The following is a 14039-nucleotide window of genomic DNA, read 5'->3' as shown; positions in this document are numbered from 1 at the left end:
ACTTTTCCATGTTTTTAATATCTCCAGGACATCTCTAAAGGTATTTTATCAAGGCATTATATGCTGAGAAGAGTGGGCTGCAACTCTGCTCCTTTCCTGATGCAGTTGTAAAGGTCTTACTGCCTGCCTGGAAGCTGCACATCTGGATTTCCCTTCCCATGCTAATCCCATCCTTGGTAAGAACAAGCTTACCCATCTTTCTTTGCAGCATCCCTGCAGGGATCTTCTCTGTTGGCAAATCCAGTCCCTCCTCATTCCCATTTTATCAAAGCTGTATTCAAGCAATTCTCATACTCTGTTCAGCAGTCTGGTACTGTAGGCACTGAACTCACTGGGGCCATGCCATGGACCGGCCAGGTGCTACCAGTCATAATTATTTAATTAACGCTTGAAACAAACTGAAAGTCTGCAGGACTGCTTGGGTTTTCACATCCCCAGTTCCTGTCTTCATGTAAAGGCAGTAACGTACGAGAAAGCCTGTGCCTACAGCTCTTCATCTGCTGAGAAGACTCAAATAGCTCTTGAAAATATGGGCAGCTCCTTCAAGGTGCCTCCATCAGGGGCTGCTTAGTCAAAGGCGGATTTTCTGATACACTGTGCCTGCACTGAAGCCAAAGTCATTGATATATGGGGACATTCAGCAAAAAAAAGGCAGAGGCCAGGAGCTGTGTAGGCCCCTTGGCTCCCTGCAGCTCCCAGAGGTATCTCATGGTCCTCCCACCCCTGCTCCCACCCCATGAGCAGCCCCCAGCAAGGGCATTGCATCCTCCTGGCAGTGGTCCTACCTGATGAGGATGATGACTGACGGCGTCTGCGCCATGGCCCCAATCATGCTGCAAACGCACATCACGCAGAGGAATGTTAAGAAGGCCTCTTCGCAGCCAGGACTGGGGCATTTGCCAGGAACGACGGTGGCATTTTCAGCAGGGACTGAGGTGAGGCACGAACAGCCACTGAGGTTCTGCAGAGGAGCACAGGGGTTCAGGGGAAATGAAAGGCATGGTCCCCCTTCACCTTCCCTCTGTAACAAGGGCTTCCAACACCCACTCTGAATCCTCTAATGGTCAATTAAATAACTCCCAAGTGCTTATTTGAGGGAGGGTTGAAAGGATTTCAGAAGCACATCAGTTCTGATGCGTGCTACCAACAAGGGAAAGCTGTCCCTTGGCTTGTTTCTTTTCTTCTGCTCCTTTCAAGTCTCTCCCATAAATGTCACTGCAACAAAATTATTATCCAGTTATACCCCTTTGGAGGAGAATAAAGAAATGATCTGTGTCCCTGAGACAAGGAAGATCCCCAAATTATGTTCTAATTATCTTCTTATTTACCTCTATCCCTTTGGCTGTTGCCATTAAAACTGAACTACACTAAAAGCAAGTAAATTGGTAACCCTGTTGTTGGCTGTGGGTTCAGTGCCTGCTTCCAGCCCCCTGAATTCCAGGAAGGAGCCAATGGATGCTGTGGCTCACCAAGAGCTGAACTATCACAAATTGGCAGCACAGACCCTGCTGGACTCATGTGCACTACAGGGCTAATAAACAACATCTGGTTCAGAGGGATTTGTATTGAGCTAAAAGCTTAAGTCAGGCTAGATAAACTTTATCAATATGTGATCAGAAGGAGGGTAAAATGACTGCATTTTTCTTTGATCTCTCCAGCAATGCAGGATGTGAAAAGACGCTTTGTTTGCCAGTCAAAGATTTAGGGATTTTTTTTTTTTTTTTATTTTCCAACTTGCCCTCCTGAATTTCTGAGTGGGGGATGTCAGTGCAATTAAGGCACACAGTACTACCAAGAAATCCCTTAACGAATACAGAATGAAATGATCATAAATGATTCATGGCTTGTCTTCATCAGCCCGCTGGGTTTGCAGGTCACATGTTTGTAAGAGAAGTAATGCCATAAAATAAAACATATTGAAAAACAGCTAAATCTCCTCCCCTTCCTCTCTACCACATTCAAGTAGAAATTCCTTTGCTTTTCTGCTGGGGTTCCCTTAGGACCATACAAAAGCACTTACTGGTTCACTGCCTCCAAAGATAAGGATCTGTGGGGATACTACTCCAGCCTTTCTGACACCAATCACTTTCTTCTACACAGGAGTCAAATGATTTTCTTCCAAATAAGTGCACAGAGGGCAAGAAAGACGGCAGTGCAGAACTCCAAGAGAGGTGGAGTGCAGGTGCCTTTCTGGTTGGCAAGCCATAATTAACATAACAAATTTCTGTACTGTGAGTTAGAAGCTGCCACCTGTAGGCTTCGAGATGATGACAATTAGCACCACTGCAGTGATGTTTGCACAGAGACAACAGGAATTTGTAGTTCCTGGCTCTTACTGCAGTGCATTGCTAGCAAACACCCTAGACACAACATCTAAGCCCAGGGAACTACATACCTGTCCTGAAATAACTTGGGACAAAATTCACATCTTGGCAAACATGCATAACTGGCTGCTTATTTCCCATGGGCTCTCATCAATGGAGAGAAAGTACCTGGTTCTGGCAATGGTGAGGTGGATTCTCCTCCTGTTGGTGTGATATTTCACAAACCACAAGGCAGGTCCCCACTTACATTGCCTGAAAATCTACCCCTCAGTCCGCTTCTTCAACCATTTTGCACCAAGGTGCTAGCCCAAAGCAGCACAAGTAGTTTGTACCAACTACATCCACTTGCTTAGCGCTACGCCTCACCCTTACCTGGGAGATCTTTGATCTTTTATTACTGAGACACTATACAACTCAGAGACATCAAACAAGGAAACATCAAAGATGGATTTTTACCTCTGTCCTGCGGAGAGGCAACTTCTTGCTACCCCTGCCAAATTGCTATTGATTTCCTTGCTTGCAACCCCACCACATTCAACTACACGTTACCACAGCCTTCCACTACCCAGCAGCTCACGTGTCCATATTTTCTGTATGCACATGAAGCTGCACAGATGCAGAGTTTGCACCTTTAACAGCATCCTGAGTTTGGGATAATTTTCTTTGTAAATTACCCACATTTTTAATTACTCATTTTTTTAAACCCTGGCTCTGCCAGGGAAGGGACAGGCTGGTATTCATGCATCTCCAGCCAAAAGGGTAAGAGAAGCAATGGCATCAAACAGACAAAACGTCTGGTATGCAAGGTTCATTCCCAGGAAGGCTTTAAAGAGAAATTCCTGAGGGTGCCAGAGCTCTGCCTATTGGCACTACTACTCCTACGGCTTTTTGGACTGGTGCACCTCTGCAACCAGCTCAGTAAGAGAGAAGAAATGAAAAAGAAAAAACTACCTGAGCTACATATTGCTTTTAGAAATTGTTCACAGAGGAAAAGCAGAGAGAGGCAGTCCGAAACATCCAATGTAGTAAAGTTAAATAAAGCATTCAGAGAATTTTATGTCCAGTAAAAAGCAACCCTTGGCTCATCACAAACATATAACATTCACAAGACCCTCTAGACAGGTCATTACCTGGATTATGGGTTTAAAACCTGGTTTGGCAATTTGGCTTTGCCTCAGGGCCACTGCATGGCCAAACTCGTCCATAATTCTTGATAATGCCCCTTCCAGAGGATGCTATTGCTTTGTGTTAAAAACATTACTGCAAAAAAAACCCCCAAGACAATGTGATGTAAAGAACCCCAAGATGATGACAAAAAGGCAAAATAAGGAAGCATGAGTAAGAGAGAAGTTGAGGGAGAGTGAGGTTTTTGCTCAGAGGTTTGCTCTTGCAGAGCATGACGTCAGGCAGCTGCAGACTGATGGGGTCAAGCTGAATTTTTATTACTCTGCTTCTTCCAGAGGCCCTGAACTGCACAGTGAGGAGGTCACTCCCAAACTCTAGTTACGGACCACACCAGCTGCATTCTTCTTAAGGACTCGGTGAACTGGTGAGACACTGTTCTGTGTGCCCTGTACAAGCTGGCTTCTTGTTAAAATGATCCTGTTGCCGCCCCAGGTGCAGACCTGTCTCTTACTGGGAGGAGGAAGAGAGCAAGAGGTAACACCTTTGTGTGTCACACACTTGTGAAGTCCCTTGTGGGGTTGATGAAAGCACCTTGAGACTGTAGTATTTCAAAGGGATGCCTACATCTTCGAGGCTGGAGTGGGAATTCAGGAGAGAAGAGGTTTAAGCAGGATGAGCTCCCAGTTCATCTGGGCTGTGAGGCTATACTGGCTAGCAGGGAGCTTGCATCTCTGGGAGGTTCATCTCTTTAGGGCAGGAAGGGAGGTTTGATATTTCTCAAAAAGGAAGGATGAAGCCATGGAGGGATAATCGCGTGTGGTGAGCACTGATGTTTCTGCAGCCACAAAAGGTCACTGTGACCAGGCTGATCTCCCACGGGCTCCACAGAGGCAGCATGGCAGCAGTCAGCATGCCTGGCATGGCTCTAGGCTGGGAGCGAGGACTGTAGGGACCTCACCAGTTCCCACCCATGGGAGCAGCAGGCACTAATTTTCAGCATAATCCTGAAGAATTAGCATTTCAGCAGCAAAAAATCGAAAAGCAGGCTTTTAAGATGTTAAAAATTCCCCACATTGTCTTTACACAGAGATAGTTTGGTCTTTAAGAGTTTTCCAAAGGAAATATATTCTTAGATATGAAGAACTGAAAAATAGAGAAATGTCTTTGGATGGAGTCTCTGCTCCCTTGACAACTGCTCTTGCTGCTGCCTCAGAGTAAAGCAAGGAAAGAGAGAGAAGCAAGAGGAGCAGAAGAGAAATTTAAGTGAGGGTGAATAAAACCAGGAACTGGTGTCTAGGAACCAGATTCAAGAGAAGAGCAAGAGGAAAAATAATACAAGGATTGCGCAGGGCAAACACAGGCAAGTGGAGAAGCAGGGAGATGGAGAACTCCAGGAGAAAAGAGAAGCAGGTCCCACAGCTCAGGCTAGTGAGCTCTCATGGAGGATCTGTGTTCTTCCCGTGGACAAATGTGCAGATCTCCTCTCACGTTCCTTGGTTCCATGGTAAGAAGAAAGATCAGAGAAGGAAGAGGAGGATGGGAAATCCCATGCCACTCTGTGGGTGACACTGGCAGACAGCTGCTGAAGTCAGTGGGCATTTACATGACAGAGTAAAACATAACAGCAGCTCAGGCCCATCTGAGATACAAGGTCAGCTTTTGGGTGTGTAACCACTGATGTCTGTAAACGAGCTAATTGTATGTGCTAACTTCACTTCCTGGCACTCACAGAATTGTTCCTACAGGTGAGAGGTCCCCAGCAAAGCCCACTCACCGTGCTGCTGCAGCCAGCAAAGCAGGCAGATAAGTACGTGACTCCATCTGCCCCACAGACTGGAGTGAAGGAATCAGTTTGGCATTCACAGTTGTTATTGCAGGGGGAATATGGGTCCAGAGATGAGGTTGGAGTTGAGCTGTGAGAGAAACAGAAAGAGAAATTAATGGGCAGTGTGATGGTATTGGCCAGCCTTCCCAATCGTTGCCATGCAAAGATGGTTTGGGGGGGGGCAGTTAAGGGAAACAAATTACTAAAAGCAGTGGACTGGTTATGAGGATCCCAGATTTAAGAAATCCAAGCTACACCCTTTCCCTGGGGACAGAAATACCCTGGCCTCTGCAACACAGAATCTAACTTGAGGCTTGGGCTGCCTCGTTATCCTAATGCAAAGCCCCAAGGAAACCCAAAGAGATGCTGCAGAGATCGCTCTGTATTTTTCTAAAATAGTAACTGTGAGCAACTGACAGCCTTAAGTTGTCATCTTCTAAAGAGTGCCACCACATACTGAGAAGCACCAGAAAAGAAAATACAGAGCAACTCCCTCCAAGTCTTGTGAATGCTACAGAGCACTGTAGCCTCATTTTTCCCATTAAAATGGGCCTGGAGCCACGCACATCCTCTCTACACCGTATCTGAATTTCTAGGCATCTAAAACCTGGTTCTACAAATTCCCCTCAGGCACTTAAATGTACAAAGCAGTGCATGTGCCTTGCTCCTAGGAGAAACCAGATGGTGTAGTGGACCCAATGCTACATAGGTGGCCCATAGTGCAAAATAAGGTCTGGCACCTTTCAATTCAGTTTGACCAACTTTCGTAAACTCAACTGTCAGCTGCAGGTACCCAACTCTCACAGCGATGACTGGTATGAAAACATCCCAAACTAAGAGCCTTAGACAACATTGCCTTCTATATACTTGCTGTATATGGTTGTCTAAGGGCCAGCACTGCTCAAAGTCTGCCTGTTGAGGACAATAAAATGGCATTTATGTTGGTAAGGCTGCATGAGACCCTGAAACCCTCTGGGAACTCACTTGTTTCCATAGGGAACAGTAACCCCTGCCACAGGTCCTGTGTCGCATCCCAGGAACAGGAAAGACACGTAGCAAGCTGTGGACACTAGGTTCACCAGCATGGCCATCCTGATAGCTCCTAGAGCAGACAGGCTGAGCTTCTTCACCAAGAGGCCACCCAGGAATATGCCCAGACACGCGCATGGTATTGCCGTCATCCCTGCAAGAGAAAAAATCTGTTAGCAAGAAGTGTGACCCAGGCTCAGTGAATCACATTGTTACAGCTTTTTACTTCCCAGCAGAAAGTTGTGTGTGCTAGCATGGGGAAACCTTGTAATGACCAACTAGTGGAGTAGCACCAAGCTGGGGTTGCCCAAAAAGAGAGGAAAGGTTACAAAATAGGTACTTGCCTTCCACTGAGGAACTGGGATCTTCTTCCAGTTCTCATGCATATTCGAGGGAGATGCCAAAATTGCTGAGGCAGGCCCACCCTAACCTAAGCAGCAACATCTCTAACACTTCATGCAACAGCTGGCAGATGAGAATTTTCTGAGGTTTCCAGAGGCTTTGGATAAGCCAAGCTTCCTATACTATGAAAACATCAAGTCTTCCTTAAAGAATCTTCTTAAAATGTGAGGTGCAAAATCACTGCCAGAAGTGACTCACTTTCCAGGCATAGAAAGGCATTATCACACTAAGCTTGTCTGGGTTCATTTTAATCCTTTTGCCACCAGTTATACTCCAGACCTTACCTACCTGGGCTAAGCTTAGAAGTGCATCCAAATCCTTGCACTTCCAGACTCCCGTAAAGGCCAAGTGGGAAATCTTTGTTTATATTGTGAAGATTATGGAACTATTAAAGTCTCCTTTCATAGTGCTAGGTCAGAAGCAGGATGTGCTCTGGCTTACAGAGTGATTCCCTCTTTGCTGACCATCCAGCTGTACTCACAGGCTGACTGACCAGGCATCTCTCACCAAACAATGTAGCGGTTTTCCTTTTCCCAGTGAGTTAACAGTGAATTTGCTTTCCTTTGCCAAGCCTTTAATTTTCAGGAAAGATGGAAGAGCCCAACATCTTTGAGATCTCTGCCCTTCTGTCAAATCCTATTAAAATTCACCAGCGCTTTCCTGTGTTTCTGGGGAAGGCAAGATTGACTGCAGGGGATTGTTTCTTTTGGAAAACCAGGCCAAAACCAGAAGATATCAATGACTTCGATGGGAAAATAAATAACTGTCAGGAGAGCAGCTTGCAAGCTCCTTATTTTGGTATTAAGATCCATCCATTTCACAATGTCCTAGTTTTTGACAGATCACTGCCAGCTGCCCATCTGGTGAGCTGTGGTTGCAGATCATCCAAGATCAACTTGTAGATGTCTTAATTGGGTGCCACTGAAAGGATGGCTGTCATAAATAAATTGTTGGGTTTGCTTGGGAATAAGTAGCAGGAGAAAATAAATGAAAATCCTGCCTGTGCATCAGTGTCCCGACAGGGAATGAATGAACATTAAGAAATATATATATGGGAAATGGCAGCAGCATAGCATGGGGAGAGAGAAGGGGCATTTGAATGATATCGCTTCATACACAAAGGGCTCACCTAGAGGGGAACTGATTGCAGTGGGCTGCAGTGGAGAGCACAGTGGAGGAGGATGGATGCCAGAGGTCTGCTCTGGGCTCTGCAGCCAAGCCACAGCTCAAGCCCAGCCCTCCTACTCAGAGACATATTTCTAGATGTTGGGCACTTTTTGGGTTGTCTAACTGGTAAAATAGGTTGTGGTTACCAGCTATGCTGAACACTTTTAAATGTCTTCGGGTGCTGGAGATTTGGTGGTCCCTGTCATTACTCACCCAGGAGCTGGTTGGCAGATGAGGTGGTGAGGTTGAACTGCTGCTCCAAGTATTTTCCCAGGAAGGCGGCGAAGCCAGCCACGACTGCAATCTCCATGCAGGCTGCCAGGATGATACAGGTGAAGACGGGATTGGAGAGTAAGTGCTTAGTTACTTTGGGGATCACTAAAAGAGAAGAAAAAAGGAGATGTTTTTGTGTAGGCTCTGCTTCAGGGGTTGGAGATGCCTTGCTGCTCTCCTGCACGACAAACTCAATTCGAATCAGGAGTAATTTTCTGTTCTGCACAGAGAAGGTGGTTGAAAAGTGGCAACACCAGAACAAAGTGAAACAAATAGTGTCATTTAAAGATTCAGGTATCAGGAGGGTGCGAAAAGAAGTCACTTGTCATTACACTTACGTCTTAGAGCTGATTTTGAAATTCTGAAGGATGACTGTTTTCCAATATTGCTTTTGCTTCTCCCATAGGGAAATCAATCAAAGCTTAGTATTCTCCTTCTCCTTCTGCTTTCCCTACCTGCTCTTCATGAACAACACTGAGTCAGTGAGTGGGTTCCATGAGCTTTCGGACACAAGTTAACCCAGCTTACACTTGACCTTTCCTTCTCCTGCCATAGAGATTTGCTTCATTTTCTTACTCCCCCATAACACTGACTCACTTGCTGCATATATATATATATATATATACACTTTCTTGCAGCATATCTGGGTGCAAGGTGAAATTCTCCTGCGTAGCCTGGGGCTACAGCCACCCATGGGGGTAAAGGACCTCATGCTTGGGACAGGCATGTTAGCCTGTATGTTCCCATAACCCAGAGCTTCATCAGCAAAGCACTGGCTCCCCACACAGACCCTGCCAGCCTTTGTAGCTGCAAGGGTAGAAGATGACACGTTGAGCTATTCACTGTATAAGGTGCACACGTGCTGTATTTTCATGATCCCTTGGCTCCTCCCTCTCGAATCATTAGCACCCAGAGTCCTCTTCTCCAAACCCGTCTCTATTTCCGATAAGCAAACACGAGTTACCTTACAAAGGGAAATCTGGCTAATGAATCAGATAGCACATTTTCTACTTCAGTGAACATTTTAATTATTGCCGAGATAACACAGCTTGAAGAGGAAAGCATCCCAGTACAGAAGAGAGCCTTGCTTTGTTTCAATACCTGATGACTAATTTCTCCCTGAATTAAATGTGAAAATCATTAAGTTTGAAAATTACCTCGCTGAAGTGTAGTGAAGCCTCAATGGACCCCTATTTGCATTTTCAAAATCCATCCCCCACATCCCCCATGGTGTACCAGGGTCTGGCAGATGACGGAATTCTCTGGTGCTGGCTCCTGTGTTCCCTTAGGAACTTTTTTTGGTGCAAAATCTAATTGCACTGCCCTCAGCACGTGAATGCACAGGTCTTTATCAAGGCTCTGCTTGGGTCCCCTTGGTCCTTTTTTTTGGGGCAGGGGAGAAAGGGTTATAATTAGGTTCAATCTAACCTTTTTGAAAGGGACCACTCCAGTTTTGGGTCTCTTTATATCACAAATGCTTTTTCATGCTGTATAAAATTCCTGCTTCCTGAGCATAATGAAGGTGCAAGAGGCATAGTATTTTTAGTAGAACAAGGTCAGGGGGGAGAGGGAAAAAAAAGGTACTGGTAGGGAGAAATGGGGGTGGGGGAATTCAGCTGTGGATAGATCTCAGAAGCCACCTGCTGCCTCCTTCAGTTCTTTAGTGGCCACCTACAGAATTTCCTCTTCTTGCCAGGAAAAGGAGGGAAAGTGCAAAGGTGGACTTGGCAGTGCTGAGCGTGAAAAGCTGTATTTAAGGTATTAATGCCTGTTGTGCCTCTGGAGTTCAGTTTGTTCGAGACTAGTGGATTCCTTGACATGTAGCTTTGTGCCAATTCAAATGCAACAACACAAAGGTCTACATCTAACTTTATCCACCAAATATCCACACTGGCTGTGTTTTGCATGAGGGAAGTGAAGATATTTATTTTGGAAGTTAGCAAAGCTGTTAGCCAACCATCATGCATTAAGAAGGTCAAAATCCATCCTTTCTACTTGGGGATGGAAAGCAAAAATTTTTGCAGTGTTATTGCACTATCTTGCCCAAGAGAGGAAGCCCTCGTGCCTGCCTTGCCTGGCAGTGTTGGACTACAAGCCCCATCGCTTCATCATTTCTTCTCCTTCCTGTTTATCTGAGTGTGAGTTTTCTGGGACAGATCCTGTTCTCCACTGCATGTTTGACCACCGTCTACTGCAACAGGGCTCTGCACCATCTGGAGGGTATAACATAAAACCCAATGCAATGAGTGCAGATGCAATGCAGGCAATGCCTTGCAGCCTCCACCATCTCCTCAGCCAGGGCCAGCTCATTCCTTTTCATTTTCTAAAGGAAATGATAATCAAGACTCCCCATAAAAATGAATATCCTTTCATCATGCTATTGCCACCCATTAAGATGAATCATTTGACACCTACTGCTGCCTTATCTGTCTCAGTTCTTTGGGTGAAATACCTCTGGGAACGGGATTAAAAGTCAGCAGTGAAATTTAAAAAATCTCTCAATAGACTAGAGTGACATGCTTTGAGCTGCCTGGCATATGGTGCTGACTATGAAGGGAGAATGGGAAATGTCTGATGGAGACTGTAAAGCCTTGAGGAACACAACTGTGAAGGATGGCACTTCTCCACTGGAGCCAATCCCAGTAAAAGTCATGATAAACATTATCCTGCATCTTGTCGGCCCAAAGGTTACTTGAACATTTCATAGTAGCTCTTTGGAGCCATAAGTCTGAAGTCAAAGTGCATTCGCCAAATGGGAAAAGGGAAAGGTCTTTCGGATTCAAGATAGTCTCAAAAATCTACTTGGAGAACCCACAAGTTGTATCAGACATGGCACAGAAAAACTCACCCTCCCACGCTCAGAAGGACCAGCTCATTTAACATCCTTATCCCAAGGCACCCAATACACTACAGAAATGCTAGCAGAAAAGTGATTCTTATAAGAAAAAGAAACCTCAGTCACTTTTCACTGCTTAAGTACTTACAATCCAACTCTTCAGATCACCCATGTGCAGCACTGGTCATAGAACCACGTATAGGTTGGAAGGAGCCCAGGAGGATGTTCCAAAGCTCTCCAACACCCCTGCAAATGCCTCGACTTCCCAACTTCTAACACCCTGAACATCAAGCATCCTCTCTATCTCCTGCTGTGGGGCCAGCTGTGGGTGACAGGCCACGGGCTTGACAAGCAAACACACTTATGTACACCAAGTAGCATTGATTTGTCACTAAACATTGGGGAGTACGAGGGATAATTGGCAACCTCATTACATGAGGTTTAACTACTCTCTAGAAACGACAAACTGTAATCATCACGCTGGTGCTTGAAATGAATTGTTTGGAACATTACAATCACCAAGGCCCCTTTTTCCAGTGGAGCACCCTATGGAGACATGTTTCCAATTTGCAGTAAAGATGAGAAACACAGAAAGCAAACTAATAAATTAGAGGGAAGTTTACAGCCCCATCCACCTAGGACAGTGTGGTGAAAGAAAGGCAAAATGTAATGTTGAATCAAAATACTACTTTCTAATAGAAATGTAGAAAGCAAGCCTCATATCTGAACAGAAAACAAAAGGCAAAGCCTCCACCTGGCTTCAGGAATAAGGGATGAAGAAAATACTGCAAGTAGCAAGAAGAAAACACCTACTGGAAAGAGGTAGCTTCTATAAAAGAGAAGATGGGGTAAGGCAAGATGTGCTGAAGATATCTCAGATAAGTTTAATCCATGTGGCCTTGGCAAAATGAGTATCACAAAGGATATGAAGGAAAAGGATGATACCTATGTCAAAGGGGCTTCTTGAAAGATACAAGCTTAAAATAACAGTAATATTTTCATGCATGGAAAGCAGGTTCTTCCGGTCTATCAATGTGCCTCCAGCAACCACCTTTGCTTGACTTCAGAGGGGAACATAAACCTCCTTCACCCGTGTCACAGAGATAATGGCAAGGCACAGTATCTTTTTGGAGACAGACATGCTCTGCCTGACCTCAGCTGCTGCACAGCTTCTGCCTTGAAGAGTGGAGGCTGAAGGTCTTTCTGAATTAATCAAAGCTTCTGATAACAAGGATGCTGGCTTTGAAACAGCCAAGAAGAACCTGCCAACAAAGTCCACATCCTCATGAAATCCAAAGCAAAGGAAATTAGGAGACAGACTGGACCTGATGTGGGGGCCTTTTATGATCACCCGACATCCTCTTACCTAAGCAAGCCTTTTAGATCTTGGTAAGAAGCCAAGACCCACATCCAAAAAGGCATTAAGATCTTGGTACCCATCTAGATCTGGGCCAAAGACACACCACTCTCGCTGGGAATGAAGCTACAGATGGACCCCTCTCCAGGATGCTGTTGCGTGATGTTAACAGTCATGAATTTAAAACAACATGTGTCAGCCATTAATCGCGCTCAATCTCATGAACTCCTCTGGAGGACTACAGGCTCTCCATGGCCTGGGACCCTCCTCCACAGCTGGGAGCTTCTGGCCTAGTGGTATGTGTCTGCTCCCAGAGACCACTTCTGGGGAGAGAAATCCAGGATTCGGAGCAGCTCTCTCTCTAGGTATTCAGCAGATTGGTACACAGAGCTGGAAGAGACCGAACAGAAGACAAGACAGCTGTCAGCTGTACATTGCAGCTCTCCTACGCTCTTGAAAATGAAGCTGGACAGAAACCAAAATGTTTCCAAATCTAGGGAATTTGCAGTTTTGAAATTCATTTAATTCCATAGTGAGTTTTCTTTTAATTCCTTGTGAATGAGCTTCTCTCTCCAAACCTGGAGGATTTCATATCAACTTCAATCCTTTTAGGTTTTTAATCTCTCTTGCCAGCCAGACAGGCACAATGTAATGAATTTCTAGTTTAAATCGTTGCAAAACAAAATGCATTTAGAACAGAATGTTTCAGAGGTGTTAAAACAAAGCCAGGAAAGCATTCTGAAACCAAATTTCATCAGAACTGACCGCTCAATTCAGTAGAAGTGACATTTCCGTAAGAAAAAAAAAAAGATTTTAACACAATATTTCCAAGCACGTCCTGGAGCAGGTGGTGGGTTAGAGGCAGCATGTTAACACAGAGTGAGAGGGCAGATGCCGGACAAACACGAGCAGAGGGCACAGGTGTCCTGACACAGCCAAGTATCATCTCTGGCCCCCAATAGCAGAGAGGTCCCCAAGGCAGACCAGAGGTAGGAAAGCAAAGCTGTGCCCCTGGAACAACATGGACTGCTGCAGCCCATGCCTAAAGTGCTTTCACAGTCCATATGGAGAGCACAGGGCTAGAACAACCCTGCCAAGCTGCCAGGTGAGAGCAAAGAGCAATGGCAGCATTTATCCATCCTTTCCCTGCTATTAATCCTTCACTTCCCTGTACTCCCTAAAGAATTTGCGTTGCCTAACTCAAATACTAATCAGGTAAAGTGGTGCTGCATTCATATGCCTGTTTAGCAATGGTAACTGCCTCACAGGACTAGCCCAAAGCTTTCTTGCCTGAGCTGCTGTACCCCTGCGCAGAGGTGCTGTGGCAGCTACTCACTGCCTCTGCTGCCTTTGATTACCTCTTCACCTTGTGCTGTTCAAAGACATGGGTTTTATTTCAAGTTTGAACCTCCTCTTAAGGCTGCTTCTTTTCCTGGCATGAAAATACGCCACAGGTAGAGATGCCATGGATTCCCAAGAGCTGGGCCCTCCCTCCTGTTTAGATCTTGATAGAGATGTAAAAGACTTTTCAACACTTCCAGCAGGTTGCTTTTGTATTAGTCCTAGCTTTTCTGCGTGCTAAGGCTAGAGAAAGCCAAGGAACCTTGCCCAGCCCTGCATCTTAGAATCATATAATAGTTTGGGTTGGAAGGGACCTTAAAGATCATCTAGTTCCTACTCCCCTGCCACGGGCAGGGACAC

The 14039-nt window shown here is 45.4% G+C and overlaps 1 protein-coding gene across 2 annotated transcripts in view; it reads right to left on the bottom strand.

Moving 5' to 3' along the window:
- SLCO3A1 (solute carrier organic anion transporter family member 3A1) overlaps nt 1-14039 on the bottom strand; it is a 171701-nt gene that overhangs the window by 16069 nt on the left and 141593 nt on the right. For both annotated transcript variants that reach the window (XM_069866543.1, XM_069866542.1), the window contains exons 5-8: nt 8086-8250; nt 6259-6457; nt 5224-5362; nt 786-961 (exon numbers count right to left, since the gene is read on the bottom strand). In XM_069866543.1, coding sequence (XP_069722644.1) covers nt 786-961; nt 5224-5362; nt 6259-6457; nt 8086-8250 — 679 coding nt within the window. The remainder of the gene's footprint in view (nt 1-785; nt 962-5223; nt 5363-6258; nt 6458-8085; nt 8251-14039) is intronic.

The sequence above is a fragment of the Phaenicophaeus curvirostris genome, chromosome 12 (genome assembly GCF_032191515.1).
Source record: "Phaenicophaeus curvirostris isolate KB17595 chromosome 12, BPBGC_Pcur_1.0, whole genome shotgun sequence".
NCBI classification, from domain to species: domain Eukaryota; kingdom Metazoa; phylum Chordata; class Aves; order Cuculiformes; family Cuculidae; genus Phaenicophaeus; species Phaenicophaeus curvirostris.
Note: the sequence above shows the minus strand (reverse complement) of the source record. Positions and strands in the feature narration are given on the sequence as shown.